This window comes from Sceloporus occidentalis, unplaced genomic scaffold (genome assembly GCF_023333645.1).
Source record: "Sceloporus occidentalis isolate IW3139 unplaced genomic scaffold, rSceOcc1.0.p SCAF_201, whole genome shotgun sequence".
NCBI classification, from domain to species: domain Eukaryota; kingdom Metazoa; phylum Chordata; class Lepidosauria; order Squamata; family Phrynosomatidae; genus Sceloporus; species Sceloporus occidentalis.
The window spans coordinates 452,544-471,036 of NW_028317181.1; the positions used below are offsets into that span (position 1 = coordinate 452,544).

General features: G+C 51.4%; 1 protein-coding gene and 1 pseudogene across 1 annotated transcript; one reads left to right on the forward strand and one right to left on the reverse strand.

Annotated features, from left to right (window-relative positions):
• LOC149278102 (uncharacterized) overlaps nucleotides 1–18,493 on the reverse strand; it is a 250,232-nt pseudogene that overhangs the window by 65,399 nt on the left and 166,340 nt on the right.
• LOC149278105 (H-2 class II histocompatibility antigen, E-S beta chain-like) lies at nucleotides 728–8,367 on the forward strand. The gene is made up of 6 exons (XM_089502366.1): nucleotides 728–812; nucleotides 1,172–1,471; nucleotides 5,318–5,602; nucleotides 5,766–5,876; nucleotides 6,099–6,122; nucleotides 6,464–8,367. The coding sequence occupies exons 1-6, from the start codon at nucleotides 740–742 to the stop codon at nucleotides 6,478–6,480; spliced, it is 810 nt and encodes a 269-aa protein (XP_089358492.1). The 5' UTR covers nucleotides 728–739; the 3' UTR covers nucleotides 6,481–8,367.

The window sequence follows — 18,493 nt, forward strand, 5'->3', positions numbered from 1 at the left end:
CGAAGGAAAGCAGGAGCGATCTCTTCTGCCAGAGAACTTCCTAAGGAAGTCACTTAGATCCCATGACCTGTTTACCAACTTACAAAGGTATTTATTGCCCCTGGAATTTAACAGGACCAAATGGCATGCAAATAGAGAAGAAGACAGTAGAGATGCATGCAGGAAATCCTATCTATCTGGAGAGGGGCAGAGAGAAGGCAATGCTTTTCCAACAATCATCCTCCTCCTGCTGCTGCTGCTGGGCCTTTTCCCAATCAGCTGGACTGGGGCGCTCCCCCGCGAGGCTGCTCTGCCTGGCGACCGGTGACGCAAGGAGCGCTTCCGCGCCTGATTGGCCCGCCGACCCTCGCTGCGCCTTTTCCCAATCAGGCTGAGGGGCTCCCCCGCGAGGCTGCTCTGCCTGGCGACCGGTGACGCAAGGAGCGCTTCCGCGCCTGATTGGCCCCCCGACCCTCGCTGAGCCTTTTCCCAATCAGCCTGAGGGGCTCCCCCGCGAGGCTGCTCTGCCTGGCGACCGGTGACGCAAGGAGCGCTTCCGCGCCTGATTGGCCCCCCGACCCTCGCTGAGCCTTTTCCCAATCAGCCTGAGGGGCTCGCCAGCGAGGCTGCTCTGCCTGGCGACCGGTGACGCACGGATCGCTTCCGCGCCTGATTGGCCCCGGCCTCCGTTGGGGCAGAGGGAGTCCCTAGGGTGGGCTTTCTTTCTCTCCGGCGCAGAAGCAGGGAGGCAGGGCAGGCCATGGCCGTTTTGCAGGGGCTGCTGTTGGCTCTGGCCCTGGCTCTGGGGCGCAGTGGGGCGGGGGGTCCCCCAGGTGAGTCTCGCGCTCTTCTGCTGTCTTCAGGGGTCTCCGTGGCCCTGGCTCTGGGGCTGAGAGGTGTTGGGGCTCCCTCCGGGGGGGGGTGCGCGATATCAGGCCCCTTGGGCCCCTCCCCGCCTCGCCCTCGCCCTGCTGGGACCCCCTCCTGCCCCCCCCATGTTCCGGGGAGACCGCCCCCCCCGACTGGGTCCCTAGTCCTCTCCCTCCTCCTCCTCCTCCTCCTCCTACTCCCAGGCCCTTCTTCACAGGCCCTGCTCCGCTGCCCCCTGCTGCCCCCTCTCCCTCGCCTTGCCTGGGGGCCCCTCCGGACCCAGAGCCCCCCCCCCGCTGACCCCCCTTCTCTCCGCCAACAGAGGGGCATTTCCTGCTGCAGTCCACCTCGGAGTGCAGCTTCACCTCCAACGGGACCGGCCCCGAGGAAGAGGGGGATCCTTCGGGGGTCCGCTTCGTCGAGAGGTACCTCTACGACCGGCAGGAGTACGTCCGCTTCGACAGCGACTGGGGCGAGTACAGGGCCATCTCCCTCCTCGGGGAGCCCGACGCCTCCTACTGGAACGGCCAGAAGGAGCTCCTGGAGTACAAACGGACCGCCGTGGACCGCTTCTGCCGGCACAACTACGGGATCTATGCGCCCTTCGCCCGCTCCAGGCGGAGTAAGAGAGAGAGGGGAGGGAGGCAGGGAGGCCAGGCCCAGGGGGGGCCTCTCCCGGGAGCAGGACCCAGAGGAGGACCCCGCCCCAAAAGGCCCCGGAGCCTTTGGCTGCATCCGCACTGGAGAAAGAATAACAACCCGGTTTGGCACCGCCTTAACTCTGTATCTGGCTGGAGGCTATGGGCTTCTGGGAGTTGGAGACTGTTGTGGGGCTCAGAGCGGAGCGGAGCTTAAGGAGGGGAGGAAGGAAGGCCCCCAGCAAAGCCCGACTCCCAGAATTCCATACCAGCCTTGAGCCAGATAAAGAGTTAATGCGGGGCCAACCCGGCTTTTTATTTCTCCAGTGGAGATGCAGCCTTAACTGTACCGAAAGGAAAGAGAAGCCTCTTAGAGAGCCTGCCTTCCATTGGCAGAAAGAGCCGAAAGGCCACTCGGACCCTGTTCCTCTGTCTGCAGCTGCTTCCTAGAGAATGGAGGCAACGAACAGGTCCTTTGGGGGCTTAAAGAAGACCCAACATCAGGACATAACAAAACCTCAGTCCTAGTCTCTCTGGCCATCTGTCAATGGGGATGCTTTGATGGAGAGTTCCTGCATGGCAGAATGGGGTTGGACTGGATCAGGGACCTTCCTGGGATCTCTTCCAGCTGTAAGAATCTATTAGGTTCTATAATAATAATAATAATGTTTATTTATATACCGCTTTTCCAAATTAGATCAAAGCAGTGTACAACACGAAGTACAATACAATATCTAAAGTCAAAATAAAACATAACAGGCCTCTCTCCCCCTCAAGATGGAGGTAAGCCCCACAGCAAATTCCAACTTCCATGATTCCATAGCCTTGAATCAGGATGCTGAAAAGTGGTGCCAAAGTGGGTTATTTCTACAGTGTGGATGCAGCCCAGGGCAGTCCTTGCAGGACAGGGGTCAATGGCCCCTTAAATGCCCACCTGGCCCCCCTGTTTAAAGACCTCCAGGGAAGGGGACTCCATTACACTCCATTGAGGCAACATATTCCACTGTTGAACAGCCCTTACTCTCAGGAAGTTAATGTTGAGCTGGAATCTCTTTTCCTGGAGCTTGCCTCCATTGCTCCATTGTGTCCTGTTCTCTGGAGCAGCAGAAAACAAGCTTGCTCCCTCCTCAATATGGCATCCCTTCAAATATTTAAACAGGGCTATGATCATCTCACCTCTTAACCTTCTCTTCTCCAGGATAAACATCCCCAGCTTCCTAAGTCTTTCCTCATAGGGCTTCATGGTTTCCTTAAGCTCTGCTCTGGGCCCCATAAGAAACTTCAATCCCAGAATTCCATAGCCTTGATCCAGGATGCTGAAATTCTTTCTCCAGTGTGGATACAGCCCAGGCTTCCCATTTGCTTCAGAGCTCAATTCCAGGCCCCAGCCTTGGCCTGCAAAGCCCTAAATCACTTCAGAGATCTTCAGTGGAAGCTCTGCTGCGGTTCATAGAATGACCGAATCCCAGAGTTGGAAGGGTCACCCAAGGCCACCCCATTCTGCCACGTAGGAGGACACACGCCAGGCTCCTCTTGGGACAGATGGCCATCCAGCCTCTGTTTGAGAACCTCCAAAGACAGAGGTGGAGTCTCCTTTGGATCCGGGTGATGCTGGAGACAAGCCAGAGCAGGGATACCTCTTATACCTGCCAAGCGGAGCATGCCACCTTCCCCAGCCCTGCTTCCATCTGGCGGGTTGAGGCTGGTGGGTCCAGCCAACAACACTTTCTCTGCTGCGGCAACCCAAAGAGGTTTGCCTGGCCCCATCTCTCTTAAGCTTTGCAAGACCTGAGCAGAGCTGTGGATAACCAGGGGGACTCCTGGAGGGTCACCAGAAAGCGAAGTGGACTTGATGGCAGTTAACAACAAAGAACCATAGACCAGGGGTCGGCAACCCCCGGCCCGCGGGCCACATGCGGCCCGCCAAGGCCAGGGGACCGGCCTGCGGCCGGTGCTGCCGCCGCGGCGGCAATCAGCGGCAGCACCAGGCCCTTGGGGGGGCCAGCCTCCTCCCTCTCGCGCGAGCCGCTGCTCGCGCGAGAAGCGAAAGGCGCCGCTCGCTCGCACGAGAGGCCAAAGGTCTCTCGCGCGAGCGGGTGGGGCCTTTGGGGGGGGGCTGCTGGCCTCTTCCTTCCTGGACCTCTGCCTCCAGCAGGTGAGGGAAGTGAGGATAGGAAGGAAGGAAGGAGAGAGAGTGGAAGGGAGAGAAAGAAAGGGAGAAAGATAGGGAAAGAAGAAGAGATGGAAGGAAGGAGAGTGGAAAGGAGGGAAGGAAAGAAAGAGGTGTGGAGGGAGAGATGGGGAGAAGGGAGAATGAAAATGAGAAAGGAAGGGTGGGAGGAAAAGGAAGAGAGAGACGGATGGAAGGAAAGAAAGGAAGGAAGAGAGGTGGAGGGAGGGAGAGAAAGGGAAAGGGGAGAATGAGAAAGGGAGGGGGAAGGAAAAGGAAGAGAGAGATGGGTGGAAAGAAGGAAAGAGATGAAAAGAAGGAGACAGAGTGGAAGGGATGGAAAGAAAGAAAGAAAGAAAGAGCTGTGTGGAGGTAGAGATGAAGAGAAGAGAGCCAGGAAGAAAGAAGAAAGGAAGGGGGAAATGAAGGCGAGAAGGATTGAAAGATGTGTGGAGGGAGAGATGGGGAAGGGAGGGAGGAAGACAGACATGAGGGAAAGGGGGATGTGAAGGGAGACATAGGGAAGGAAGGAAGGAGAAAGAGAAGGGGAGATGGGAAGGAAGAAGGGATGGACCTCTGCCTCCAGCAGGAAGGGAAAGAAGGAAGGAAGGAAAGAGGTGTGGAGAGAGAGATGGGGGGAAGGGAAGGGAGCTAGGAAGACAGGAGGGAAGGAAGAAGGAAAGAGGAAGAGAAAGAGAGAGGGAAATAAAGGAAGAGGTGGAATGGAGGGAAGGAAAAAAGGGGAAATAAAGGAAGAAAGATGAATGGAAGGAAAGAAAGAAAGAGTAAAAGGGAGAGTGAGAGAGGGGGAATAAAGGAAATGGAGGAAGAAAGGCATGGAAGGGTAGTAAGAAGGTGAAAGGGAAATAGAAAGGGAAGAATAAGGAAAAGGGAGGAAGAGAGAGACGGATGGAAGGAAAAAGAGTGGGAGTGAGGGAAGGAAGTGGGAGAATGAGAAAAGGAGATGGAAGAAGGAAAAGGGAGGAAGAAAAGAGAATGAATGTGAGATGGGGGGTGGCAGGTCTGGCAAAGAGGGCCAGGCCTCTAGTGCTGGTGCCCGCCGTTGGCTTTTTTGCGGGCCCCTGACAGGGCCTGGGGCCCGTTAGGGGCCCGGAAAGAGGGCGAGGCCTCCAGCACTGGCCCCGCCCCTGGAGGGTGGAAGCTCCACCCCCAGTGTGTGGCACCGCCCCCGGAGGGTGGAAGCTCCACCCCCCCGGCTTCAGCCCCCCAGTTGTCTGAGGGACAGAAACCCGGCCCCCGGCTCAAAAAGGTTGCCTACCCCTGCCATAGACTCTTAGAGCTGGAAAGGTCATCTGGTCTAGAGAGAAATGGAGAGGAGCACATTCGGAGTCTGGTGGAGTCTCCTTCTTTGGAGGTCTTTAAATAGAGGCTGGATGGCCACCTGTCAATGGGGATGCTGTGATTGAGAGTTCCTGCATGGCAGAAGAAGGGAGTTGAACTGGGTGGCCCTTGGGGTATCCTCCAACTCTATGCTTCTATGATTCTAGGTGGCCACGCAAAGTCCTGCATTTTCAACGACTGGCTTGTGTTGGTTTTGAAATGTTTCAGGGTCTCATCCCATCTCCCTCAGAGTCTTTGGGGCCCTACCTTCCCTCCCTCAGCCTCTGACCCCCATTTGCCCTGCCTTCCCCTTTCCCAGTCCAGCCCAGGCTGCAGATCACCCCCATAGAGCATGAGACCTCCTCTGGACACACGGTCCTGATCTGCGATGTGGACGGATTCTGGCCGGCCGAGATTGAGGTCAAGTGGTTCCGGAACAGGAAGGAGGAAGAGGGGCCCCAGGTGATGACCACGGACCTGATCCGGAATGGGGACTGGACCTTCCAGATCCAGGTGATGCTGGAGACAAAGCCAGAGCGGGGAGACGTCTACGCCTGCCAGGTGGATCATGCCAGCTTCACCAGCCCTGCCAGAGTCCAGTGGGGTGAGAAACTGGAGAAATGGGTCCCCTCCCAAGACCCTACACCCCCCTCCCTCCCTCGTCCTGACCTTCTGGGCTTTGGGGAGGAGGTGGGGGTCCCTGAAGGGGCACAATGCAGCAGGTCCCACTCTAGTCAATCGAATGCCACCTTCTCCTCTTTTTCCAGAGCCCCTGTCGGACTCAGCCCGGAGCAAGATGTGGACAGGGATCGCAGGCATCATCCTGGGCCTGGTCTTCCTGGTCCCGGGACTCCTCCTCTACCTCAAGAACAGGAAAGGTGAGGAGGAAGGGGTTTAGATCTGGTACTGCATGCCGTCTGGACAGTTGCATCCTCTGGCAACATTTGGCTGCCTTGGGAAGAAGGGATGCATGCCACGGGGCAAACATTGCCATCTATGGACTAGAAACTCTAAAGGGGCTCAGTTTTAGAAAGAGGTATTAGATCTCTCAGCTACTGAGAGAAACCAGGATGCTGACTGTGCCTTTTTCTCTTTTCCAGGGAACGTTCTGCCCCAGTCTCCAGGTAACTTTTCTCCACACTCCATCCACTGTCTCCCTGCTTCCCCAAACTGACCAGGCCCAGAAGAGCCAGTGGATCCTCCTAAGTGAGCCTCCCCACTGGATCCCTTCTGAGTCCGTTGGAGTTGACTGAGCAACCCTCAAGTGCATTGAGATGCCCTGGGCAGCTCTTTCTTTCAATGGCCAGCAGAGGGAGCTGCAGCTGGCGCCTGGAGCCTTTCTTTGGTGGGCAGGAGGTCATTCTGGTGGGGATTGTGGAGGCCCTGCTTGCTCCTTGGGGGTCTGGGAGGGTCTCTTCTCCTCCGGCTCACCTCTTTCTCTCTCCATTGCCTTCTCTCTCTTCAGCGGCACTCATGAGCTAGATGTCTGCATTTCATGGACAAGGCAAGGAATCCGCTTCCCTTCCCACCGACAGCTGCGTGTTTTCCTTCCTTGGAGGATGCAAAGTTTTTGGAGGAGACACAAAAGGAGAAGAGAGGAAAGGAGAGGAGGATCCTAACCCTAACGCTAACCCTAGCCTTAACCTTCAGCTTAATGCTAACCCAAACCCAAACCAGTTCCCTGCCCTCGCTTTGAGTTTATTTGCTTCTGGGTGATTTATTTGCAAGTTTTCAGTTTACGAAGCTGACTATGTTTCCCCTTTTCCCAGTTCCTTGTTGGCATGAAATGTCAAAACGCATCCAAGGGATCCAAGGGTCTCTTCTGCACTGCACAGTTAGACCACTTTAACTGCCTTTCGATTCCTGGGATTTGTAGTTTTCTGTGGTGTTGATCATAGAATCATAGAATCATAGAGTTGGAAGAGACCGCAAGAGCCATCCAGTCCAACCCCATTCTGCCATGCAGGAAATTGAAATCAAAGCATCCCTGACAGATGGCCATCCAGCCTCTGCTTGAAGATCTCCAAGGAGGGAGATTCCACTACACTCCGAGGAAGGAGTGTGTTCCACTGTCAAACAGCCCTTACTGTCAGGAAGTTCCTCCTGATGTTGAGCTGGAATCTCTTTTCCTGGAGCTGGCATCCATTGCTTCGGGTCCTAGTCTCTGGAGCAGCAGAAAACAAGCTTGCTCCCTCCTCAATATGACATCCCTTCAAATATTTAAACAGGGCTGTCATATCACCTCTTAACCTTCTCTTCTCCAGGCTAAACATCTCCAGCTCCCTGAGTTGTTCCTCATAGGGCATGGTTTCCAGACCTTTCACCATTTTAGTCGCCCTCCTTTGGTAATTCTCCTCTGGGGAGCCCTGGTATGCCATGAAGCTACAAGGGGAATATTATACCTATCCAGGGGTTGGCTGTGTTGGCCATATAGCAAAATGCAATAACATCCCAAATGCACAAAACAGGGCTACCTTTATTCGGCCAACCAAACATGAGCCAGCAATGTGATGTTGCAGCAAAGAAGGTGAATGTTATTTTAGTTTGCGTTATTGGAAGCATAGTCCTATGACATTTTGTTTTGGTGAGGAATCCTCATCTGGAGTCCTGAGGGCAATTCTGGGCACCTTTTAAGATAGATAGAGACAAATAATGGGTTCAGAGAATGACAGAGAAGGATGATCAGAGGGATGGAGAACATATATAAGGAGAGCTTGAAGGACCTGGGCATTTTCAGCCTGAAGAGAAGGCTGAGGGATGTCATGGTGGCCCTCTTCAAACTCCCCTCCAGGGCTGCCCCAGAGAAGAAGGGGGCAGAACTGTTCCCTACGGACCCCAAGGGTAGGACCAGGTCTAATGGATTGCAATTACAGGAGGGCATTGAACATTAGAAGCAAGGTCTTCATAAAGAGGTTGCTGGGGATGCTCTGGCTGGATGTCCTGCCCTGGACTGGATGGCCTCTGGGAACCCCTTCCAGCTCTATGGTTGTAGGGTTATAAAAGCTAAAATCCCATACACTGAACCCAGGACAGTCTTCGTGGTGGGACCCAAGCGGTCTAATTGTGGAAGAGACCTAGTGCATAAGGACAGGAGGCTCCTTTCCAGCCGTTTTTGAGAGATGATGGCGGTGATGGGAGTTCCTGCATGGCAGAAGGCAGTTGGACTGGACCAGGGCCCCATGATTCTGTGATAAACAGGGAAACAGACACTTGCCTCTTTGTACATTTCCAGGTACTTTTGTGACAATAGCAATGTATTTGTATACTCTCTGCTTTTCACCTTGGTCAATCTTGCAACAAGCCCTGCAAATAGGAATATCAGTTTCTCTCTCTCTTTTTTTTTCAGTCAATAAAGTCATTTTCAGCATTTTTGAGATCTCTGAATAGTATTGTTGCACATAGTTGTTGTTGTGCGCCGTCAAGTCGTTTCTGAAACTAAACCGATCATGGGTTTTCTGAGCAAGATTTGTTCTAAGGACTCGGAGGACCAAGAGACCAGGGTTCAAATCTACCCCTCGATTACTTTCAATCATGGGATTCATCCAACCAGGACTGCATCCACACTGGAGAAATAACCTGGTTTGGCACTGCTTTAACTCTTTCTGGCTCAAGGCTATGGAATTCTGGGAGTGGAGCTCTGCTCCACTCTGGGCCCACAACAAACTCCAACTCCCAGAATTCCATAGCCTTGAGCCAGGGCATTTAAAGCGGTGCCAAACCGGGTTATTTCTCCAGTGTGGATGCAGCTCAGGTTTCAGTGATTTCGAAGAGCTTTGCCTTTGCCTTCTTCTGAGGCTGAGAAAGTGTGACTTTGGGTGCCCACCATTTTAACTGCCATGGCTCTTTTCCTATGCAGTCCTGGGATTTGTAGTTTGGTGAGGGGCCAGGGCTCTCTCTGGAAGACTAGGCTGAATACCTCAGTAAACTACAGATCCCAGGATTCTGTGGGATACAGCCATGGCAGCCAAAGTGGTATCAAACTGCCTTATTTCTGCAGTGAGGATGCTGCAAACCCTAAGAGGTGGTGGTTGCAAAAGCTGGTCTTCCTCTGCCTGGCAACTGATGACGCCATTACAGTCCTTGAGGCTCTGATTGGCTGAGATCAAGGCTGGGCTCCTCGAACGTCCCTGCAGGACATCAGAGGGGAGGGGGGATAACAGGGGCCTGTCATTTTTAGGCACAAAATAATCAGAATATATATATAAATATAAATTTATTATATACATTTGGAGTAGACCAAACTTCATGGTGCCATAAATGCTTTCTTCTTCCTTGCTATTTTTTGCTGCTAAGGGGAACTTTTATGGCTGGAAGTTGGGAGGGGGTATACATGCTCTGAGAGCCCCCCAAGCCCCCCCCCCCAGGAGGGCAGGATGGAGCACCCCCCTTCGGGCCTCTCCTTGGATATGGGTCACTTGAGCCTATTCTGAACCCAGGACCAGGCCCTGAAGGATGCCATCAGAGGAGGAAATGCACTCTGTCCATGCTCAGAGGCATGCTTTCTCTCCTTCCTTGTCCTATTGCGGTCCAGAGTCCTTTTTCCAGGCAGATGACCCCAAACTTTTTTGAGAAAAGCCCCCCACCCTCGGCCTCTTCAGCCCCAGTAGCCAATCAGCCGACAGAGCGCAGGTGACGTCACCAGTTGCTGGCAGAATCTGGCTGAACAGACACTAAACTACAAATCCCAGGAATCCATAACACTGAGCCATAGGCTGCCTCTGCATTGCAGAAATGATGCAGTTTGACACCGCTTTCACTGCCGAGGCTCAATAATGCTATGGAATTCTGGGCTTTGTAGCTTTGTGAGATATTTCGCCTTCTCTGTTGGAGAATCTCCCACAATGGTTTAAACTGGGTCATGATTTGGAAATAAATCGATTCAGCCCAAGTGGGAACCAGGCTGATCCGCAGGGAAGGAGGCATGGCGGGGAAACCGCGGACGTCACTTCCTGCACCAATTCTTGGAACCGGCGCAAACAGAGCAGGAGCCACGCTGTTTGCAGAACCGGTTCAGGAATTGGTGCAGGAGGCGGATCAAGGGGCAAGCGGGAATGACCCAGTTGGAAGGCCACTTTAGAGGCCATCCGCTCCAACTCCAGGCAGATCGTCCGTCCTGCTTTTGGAAGCTGTTCGGATATGAAGACCCTTCCCCACCTTCTCTAGGCCATTGTCATCGCCAAGAAGTGCCTTCTAATGTTCATTTGAAATCTATCCTCCTGGAACTTCAAGCCATTAGGATCATGGAAGCATAGAAGGGTTGGGTGGCCACTTTAGAGGCCATCCGCTCCAACTCCTGGCTCAGTGCTGGATCTCCAGGGAGAGCATCCCCAGCAGCAGGAGGGGGCTCTCCAGCCCCTTTTGGAAGACCTCCAGAGGAGAGACCCCACCAGCACTCTGGACCATCGCTCTATTTTGGGGCCTCTCTTGATGGCAAGGGGTTCCTTCCAGTGTTCAGAGTCCACCCGCCTGTAGCGAGGGAGCCTTGCTTTGTAGCCCCCCCCCCCCGACAACAGAAGCAAAGCCTCTCAGGGCCACAAGAAGCCACCTCCTCTGCAGCTTTTCCAACCCTGCGTCCTCCTTCCTCCCCCAGACTGGTCTCTGGCATGGGAAAGGATGCTGTGGCGGGTTTGGGTTTCGCTTCCCCACGCACCCAGCGGGCCTCTGCAAGCCTTCGGGGGAAGCAAGGAAGAGAAACTGGCCCCAATCAAAGCCAAATTAAGTCCTAATTCAAAGCTGCTTCAGTTTGCAAGCTGCACCCGTTCACCCCTAGATCCAAGGCAAGCCCCAGCTCAGCCCCCAACCCCCACAGCAGGTTAGTCGAAACCATGGTTTAAAGCAGGCTATTCAGAACCATGGTTTAAAGCAGGTTAGTTGACACCAAGGTTTAAACTCCAGATATTGTTTCCCCATCTCACTGTGTTATACATTGTTTTTCGCTACGTTAAGGGATTGTGTATTTAAATGTTTCTATAATTTCTACCCACATCTTTATATTCTCAGTCGTTCCCTTATAAATGTCTATCTTATCGTTGTTGTTAATTTCATTATACAACCTTCTAAGTTCCTTTAAATATACTTTTACTACTAACTTCTATATTCCTCTCTTCCAATACTTTAAGCAGAAGTCAAAAATGCATCCCAGTTTTGATCCTGGTTTCCTTCCTCTTCTCTCAGATGCATCGTCATCCTGTCCATCTCCAAAACATCCAGAGTCTTTATTAACCAGTCGTTTATCTCTGGAGCCTTTTCTTCTTTCCAGCACTTTGCAAGCGTAATCCTCGCTGTAGGAATCATATATAATATGTCCTGGGCGACTTCAACATCTCCCTCACGGCCAGCCATGTTCCATCCGGTGCGGCTCGGGAATTCATGGAGACCATGGCGGCCATGGGCCTGTCCCAGCTGATACAGGGTCCTACGCATTGTGCGGGTAATACTCTTGATTTGGTCTTCTGTTCGGAGGCGGAGAATCCGTGGGCGGAAATAGTTAATGTTTCCCCCCTGTCATGGACGGATCATTTCCTGGTAGAGGTGAAACTCAAGGCCTCTACCCAGATCCCCCCCGGGGGTGGTGGACCTGTTAGGATGGTCCACCCTCGAAGGCTGATGGAACCTGAGAGGTTCCAAGAAGCCTTAGAGGGGCTCACGGTTGGAAATGACGGCGACTCTGTTGATGCCCTCACCGGTATTTGGAATACCGGTCTCTCTAGGGCTATACACAGGATCGCTCCCAAGCTCCCTCTCAGGCCCGCTTCCAAACGAAAGCCCTGGTATACGGAAGATCTCCGGGCAAGGAAGCGAGCGCTGCGACGGCTAGAGTACCGTTGGCGCAAACACCTTCGCTTAGACGATAAGACTCTCCTAGACCAACGGTTAAAGGACTACGGAGAGGCAATACGAGCAACAAAGAATTCGTTCTATGGTGCTCGTATTGCGTCCGCTGAGTCGCGTCCGGCAGAGTTGTTCAGGGTGGTCAGGGAGCTAACTCAGCTCCCTCCCACCCCGAACCAGATCCTTGAACCTTCTAAGGCCTGCTGTGACTTGTTTAACGACTTTTTTGCGGATAAAACTTCTCGTATAAGCGAAGGTCTGAACGCCGACATTATAGCAGATCCTAGAGTAGAAGTGTCCAGAGCCTCCGTGGACTATGTTAAACTGGATCAGTTTGAGTTGGTGAGTACCGAGGATGTGGACAAGATCCTCGGAAGTGTCCGGAAAACAACCTGCTCTCTTGATTCCTGCCCCTCGTGGTTAGCAGCCCAGGGGGGACCGGCGGTAACATTGTTGTTACGCCGGATAATTAATACATCTCTGAGGGATGGGCTATTTCCATCGGATCTTAAATTGGCCATTGTAAAACCGATCCTAAAAAAGCCCTCCCTCGACCCCCTGGTTCATAATAATTATCGGCCTGTTTCGCTGCTACCGTTTTTGGGAAAGGTGATCGAGAGGGCGGTTGCGATCCAGCTTCAGGCGGTCTTGGATGAAACGGATTATCTGGACCCATTTCAAACTGGCTTCCGGGCGGGTTACGGGGTTGAGACTGCCATGGTCGCCCTGGTCGATGATCTCCGTCTGGGCATCGACAGGGGAAGCGTGTCCCTGCTGGTGCTCTTGGACATCTCAGCGGCTTTCGATACCATAGACCATGGTATCCTTCTGGGGCGCCTGGCAGAGGTGGGGATCGGGGGCACTGCGCTCCAGTGGTTCCGGTCCTACCTCTCTGGGAGGTCCCAGATGGTGCAGCTGGGAGACGTGTGCTCTGATGAGAGGCCCCTTAAAACTGGGGTCCCTCAAGGAGCCATTCTGTCTCCCATGCTATTTAACATTTACATGAAACCGCTGGGAGAGATCATCCGGAGACATGGGGCGCGGGGTTATCAGTACGCTGACGACACCCAAATTATTTTCTCTATGTCTCCGACTGATGCAGTGACCGGGGATGGCGTCTCTCCTCTCGTGGCCTGTCTGGAGTCAGTAATGGGCTGGATGAGGGAAAACCGACTCAAGCTGAATCCAGAGAAAACGGAGGTACTTGTGGTAGGTTCTCCTGGTCCAGGAATGGCGGTGGTTCCACCTGTCCTGAACGGGGTCACGCTTCCTGTGAAGGACTCCGTGCGCAGTCTGGGGGTGCTCCTTGATTCGTCGCTTCACCTGACTGCTCAGGTGAATGCGACGGTCAAGAGCACCTGTCATCAGCTTCGGCTGATTCGCCAGCTGCGCCCATACCTGGCCCAGAGGGACCTAGAAACGGTTGTACACGCTCTGGTAACTTCGAGATTGGATTTCTGCAATGTACTCTACATGGGGCAACCCTTATACCAAACTCGGAAGCTGCAAATGGTGCAGAACATGGCAGCCCGGCTGGTCACTGGTGCTCCCAGGACCAGCCATATAACACCGGTTCTGAAAGACCTCCATTGGCTGCCCATTCGCTTCCGAGCCCAATATAAGGCGTTGGTAATCACCTATAAAGCCCTAAATGGCTTGGGCCCAGGATACCTGAAGGACCGCCTCTCCCCGTACATTCCGCCTCGCACCCTCAGAACGTCTGGGCAGCAATTACTGAAGGTGCCTGGGGCTAGGTTGGCCTCCACTACACGGAGGTCATTCTCCACAGCTGCCCCAGCCCTTTGGAATACGCTGCCCACCGAGCTCCGCTCGTCTACCACCCTGGCCCAATTCAGGAAGGATTTAAAGACCTTCCTGTTCCAACAGGCATTCCCTGAATAAAATCCTGTGGGCCTCCCTCCTCTTCCGTGGCCAAGAGGATGGGCTATGGGGCTTTTGTTGGGTTTTTTTCTGTATGATTACTGTTTTGTATTTTAACTCTTGTCTTGATGTGTTTTGATTGTATTTTAACCCATGTTGTAAGCCGCCCTGATTTTTAGAAGGGCGGGATATAAATAAAAATTTTATTATTATTATTATTATTAATATAGGCTTCCGCTTCTTCCTAGCTTCTGCCTCATCTAACATGTTTAACAATAACACTTCTGGTTCAAATTTAATCTTAACCTTATTAATCTTCTGAGCAATTCTATGCACCTCTTTCCAGTACCTTTGTATACATTCACAAGTCCACCAGATGTGATAAAATGTCCCTGTTTGCTTCTTACTTCTCCAACATGTGTTTTCCTTGTTTTTATACATTTTAGCTATCCTAGCCGGAGGAAGATGCCATCTGAACAGCATTTTCATGAAGTTCTCTCTTATGTCTGGCCAGAGAGAGGAGAAGGAGAGGAGCTGCTGGGCAGCCATATTGAGACCGTGTGCTCGAGACCGTGTGCTTGTTGCTGAAGGGGCGGAGCTTCTGTGAGTCACATCTGTGAGTCACAAGGGGGCGGAGCTAGCAGACTAGCTTTATATACCAACTTCCAGAGCCTTCCAGAACAGTCCGGCCAGAGAGAGGAGAAGGAGAGGAGCTGCTTGGCAGCCATTTTGAGACCGTGTGCTCGTTGCTGAAGGGGAGGAGCTTCTGTGAGTGAATTTTAGTTTTCTTTAACTCAACAACTCTGCTCAAGTGGCATCAGGTTAGAATCAGATACTGAAACAGAACCTTCCCTTTAAGTGTAAGATAGCAGCCAGTACTTACCTTTAAAGAAGTATTCCCAGTAGATTGACTGTTATATTTATTACTAAAGACTTGGCAGTATGGACAACGAGGGATCTGCCTCAGTCACCTGCAACTCTTGTGGGATGTTTCTCTTCTTGCCTACAGAAGTGGAGAACTTCACATGCACCAAGTGCAAGTTGGTAGCACTCTTGGAGGAGAAAGTGCAGCAGCTGGAGTCCAGAGTAGCTACACTTCAGCATATTAGGGAACAAGAGGATTTCCTGGACACAATAGAACTAACCATCTTGGATGAGTACCACGCAGAGGAAGATGCTCGGGTGGAAGAGGTCACTTGCCAAACGGAGGAGGCAGACAGCTGGAGGAATGTCACCAAGAGAAGTAAGCCAAGAAGGAATTGTTCGGGGAACTTGCAGCTAGAGAATCGATTCGAAGCTCTTTCCCTTATCAAGGAGGATGAAGAAGAACAGCATGGACAGACTTCAGTGATGGAGCAGGGGAGCCTGAGAGTCCCACCCGAGGGAACAGTCGCTGCTAAGCCTCGGAGGAGGCGTGTGGTCGTAGTGGGGGACTCCTGGCTGAGGGGTACAGAAGCAGTGATTTGTAGGCCTGACAAGATGTCTCGAGAGGTGTGTTGTCTTCCAGGTGCAAAGATCCGTGATGTGACAGAGAGGCTGACAAGACTGGTCAAGCCTACTGACCAATACCCCTTCCTTTTGGTCCACGTGGGAACCAATGATACTGCAAGACACAGCATTCAGAACATCAAAAGGGATTACGAGGCGCTTGGTAGGAAGCTGAAAGGAATGGATGTACAGGTTGTCATCTCGTCTCTTCTGCCAGTTGAAGGGTCCAGGAAGGGAGAGGAAAATAGCAGATGTGAACAACTGGCTTCGCAGATGGTGCCGCCAAGAACAATTTGGATTCCTCGATCATGGGCTGCGGTTCCATGAGGAGGGACTTCTTGCAACAGACGGGTTGCATCTCACGCCAGTTGGAAGAAATGTTTTTGCCAACAGTCTCAAGAACTTGATCAGGAGAGCTTTAAACTGAGTTCCGAGGGGAAGGGAGACAATATTAAGGAAGGCAAAAGGGATGGCGAAAATAGTCAAACTGACATAGAGGAAACAAGGCAAACAGTGCAAGGACCCAGCAGTGGGAGGCAAAAAAACTTGCACAGGCAGCAAGTAAAAGGGAACCATGGTCTGCGATGTCTCTACACCAATGCACAGAGCATGGGAAATAAGCAAGATGAACTTGAACTCCTAGTACAACAAAGCAAATATGATATAATAGGCCTCACTGAAACCTGGTGGGATGAGTCTCATGATTGGAATGTGGAAATAGAGGGGTATCACCTTATTAAGAGAAATAGGCCAAACAGGAAAGGAGGAGGAATAGCACTATATGTCAGAGATATTTACACCAGAGAAGAGATCCTGGACATCAATCATGGAAGCCAGGTGGAGAGCATCTGGATAAGAATCAAAGGGGAGGGAAACAACAAGGGTGTTACGGTGGGAGTCTACTACAGACCCCCAAGTCAGACTGAGGAATTGGATGATGCCTTTCTAGAACAGATGACCACACAGTCAGAAAAGAGAGATGTAGTAGTGATGGGCGACTTCAACTATCCTGATATTTGCTGGAAGTCAAACTCAGCCAAATCCTCAAGGTCTAGCAAATTCCTCACTTGCCTGGAAGACAATTTCATGGTCCAAAAGGTGGAAGAGGCAACAAGGGGGTCAGCTATTTTGGATCTTATCCTAACCAACAAGGATGACTTGGTTAATGGGGTGCAAGTGGTGGGATCATTAGGTGGAAGTGACCATGTTCTCCTGGAGTTTGTTATACAGTGGAAAGGAGAAGCCAGGCAGAGTCAGACACGCATCCTAGACTTTAGGAGAGCGGATTTCAGTAAACTTAGAGAAGTATTGAGGGTCAGAAATACTAAAAGATAAAGGAGTTCAAGATGGATGGGACTTTCTCAAAAGGGAGATACTGAAGGCACAATCTCAAACAGTTCCAGTGAGAAAGAAAAACGGGAGGTGTCTCAAGAAACCAGGATGGATGACTAAGAAACTTTCAACCGAGCAAAGTTTGAAACGGAAGATGTATAAGAAATGGAAAAAGGGGGAAATCACGAAAAAGGAATTCAAAGAAATAGCAGGCATTTGTAGGGTAAAGTCAGGAAAGCTAAAGCGCAGAATGAACTCAGGCTTGCTAGAGAGGTTAAGAACAATAAAAAGGGCTTTTTTGGATATGTCCGCAGCCAAAGGAAGAAGAAGGAAACGGTAGGGTCACTGCGTGGAGAAGATGGCAAAATGCTAACAGGAGATAGAGGAAAGGCTGAATTACTCAAGACCTTCTTTGCCTCAGTCTTCTCAGAAAAGGAAAAGGGGGCTCAACCTGAGGATAATGGAGCAGAGGACAGAATAGGGGAATTTCAGCACAGAATAAGTAAAGAGATAGTAGAGGAATACCTTGTTAATCTAAATGAATTTAAGTCTCCGGGACCAGATGAACTACATCCAAGGGTATTAAAAGAGCTGGCAAATGTCATATCGGAGCCATTGGCAATATTTGAAAACTCCTGGAGAACAGGAGAGATCCCAGCTGACTGGAGGAGGGCAAACGTTGTCCCCATCTTCAAAAAGGGGAAAAAAGAGGATCCCAACAATTATCGTCCAGTTAGTCTGACATCAGTTCTAGGAAAGATTCTGGAGCAGATAATTAAACAGAGAGTCTGTGAACATCTAGAAAGCAATGCCATAATCACAAAAAGCCAACATGGGTTTCAGAGAAACAAGTCATGCCAGACAAATCTAATCTCTTTCTTTGATAAAATTACTAGCTTGGTAGATGAAGGGAATGCTGTGGATATAGTATATCTTGATTTCAGTAAGGCCTTTGACAAGGTTTCCCATGACATTCTTGCAAACAAGCTTGTAAAATGTGGACTAGACAAGGTAACTGTTACATGGATTTGTAATTGGTTGACCGGCTGAACCCAAAGGATGGTCAGCCATGGCTCCTTTTCATCCTGGAGAGAAGTGACCAGTGGGGTCCCACAGGGCTCTGTCCTGGGCCCAGGGCTATTCAACATCTTTATCAATGACCTGGATGACAGAATTGGGAGCATACTTATCAAATTTGCAGATGACACCAAATTAGGGGGAATAGCTAATACCCCAGAGGACAGGATCAAGATTCAAAATGACCTGAATAGACTAGAAAGCTGGGCCAAAGCTAACAAAATGAAATTCAACACAGAGAAATGTAAGGTATTGCACTTAGGGCGGAAAAATAAAATGCACAGATATAGGATGGGTGACACCTGGCTGAATGAAACTACGTGTGAAAGGGATCTAGGAGTCCAAGTAGACCACAAGTTGAACATGAGTGAACAGTGTGATGCGGCAGCTAAAAAGGCCAATGCTATTTTAGGCTGCATCAATAGAAGTATAGTGTCTAGATCAAGAGAAGTAATAGTGCCACTGTATTCTGCTCTGGTCAGGCCCCACCTAGAATATTGTGTCCAGTTCTGGGCGCCACAATTCAAAAAGGACATTGAGAAACTGGAGCGTGTCCAAAGGAGGGCAACAAAAATGGTGAAGGGTCTGGAAACCATGCCCTATGAGGAACGACTTAGGGAGCTGGGGATGTTTAGCCTGGAGAAAAGAAGGTTAAGAGGTGATATGATAGCCCTGTTTAAATATTTGAAAGGATGTCATGCTGAAGACGGAGCAAGCTTGTTTTCTGCTGCTCCAGAGAACAGGACCAGGAACAATGGATGCAAGCTACAGGAAAAGAGATTCCACCTGAACATTAGGATGAACTTCCTGACAGTAAGGGCTGTTCGACAGTGGAATGCACTCCTTCCTCGGAGTGTAGTAGAGTCTCCTTCCTTGGAGGTCTTTA

Coding starts and splice junctions, on each gene's coding strand:
- LOC149278105 (XM_089502366.1), top strand. CDS start 740: ATGGCCGTTTTGCAGGGGCTGCTGTTGGCTCTGGCCCTGGCTCTGGGG. Junction 1,472..5,317: donor CTTCGCCCGCTCCAGGCGGA/GTAAGAGAGAGA, acceptor CCCCTTTCCCAG/TCCAGCCCAGGCTGCAGATC. Junction 5,603..5,765: donor CCCTGCCAGAGTCCAGTGGG/GTGAGAAACTGG, acceptor CTCTTTTTCCAG/AGCCCCTGTCGGACTCAGCC.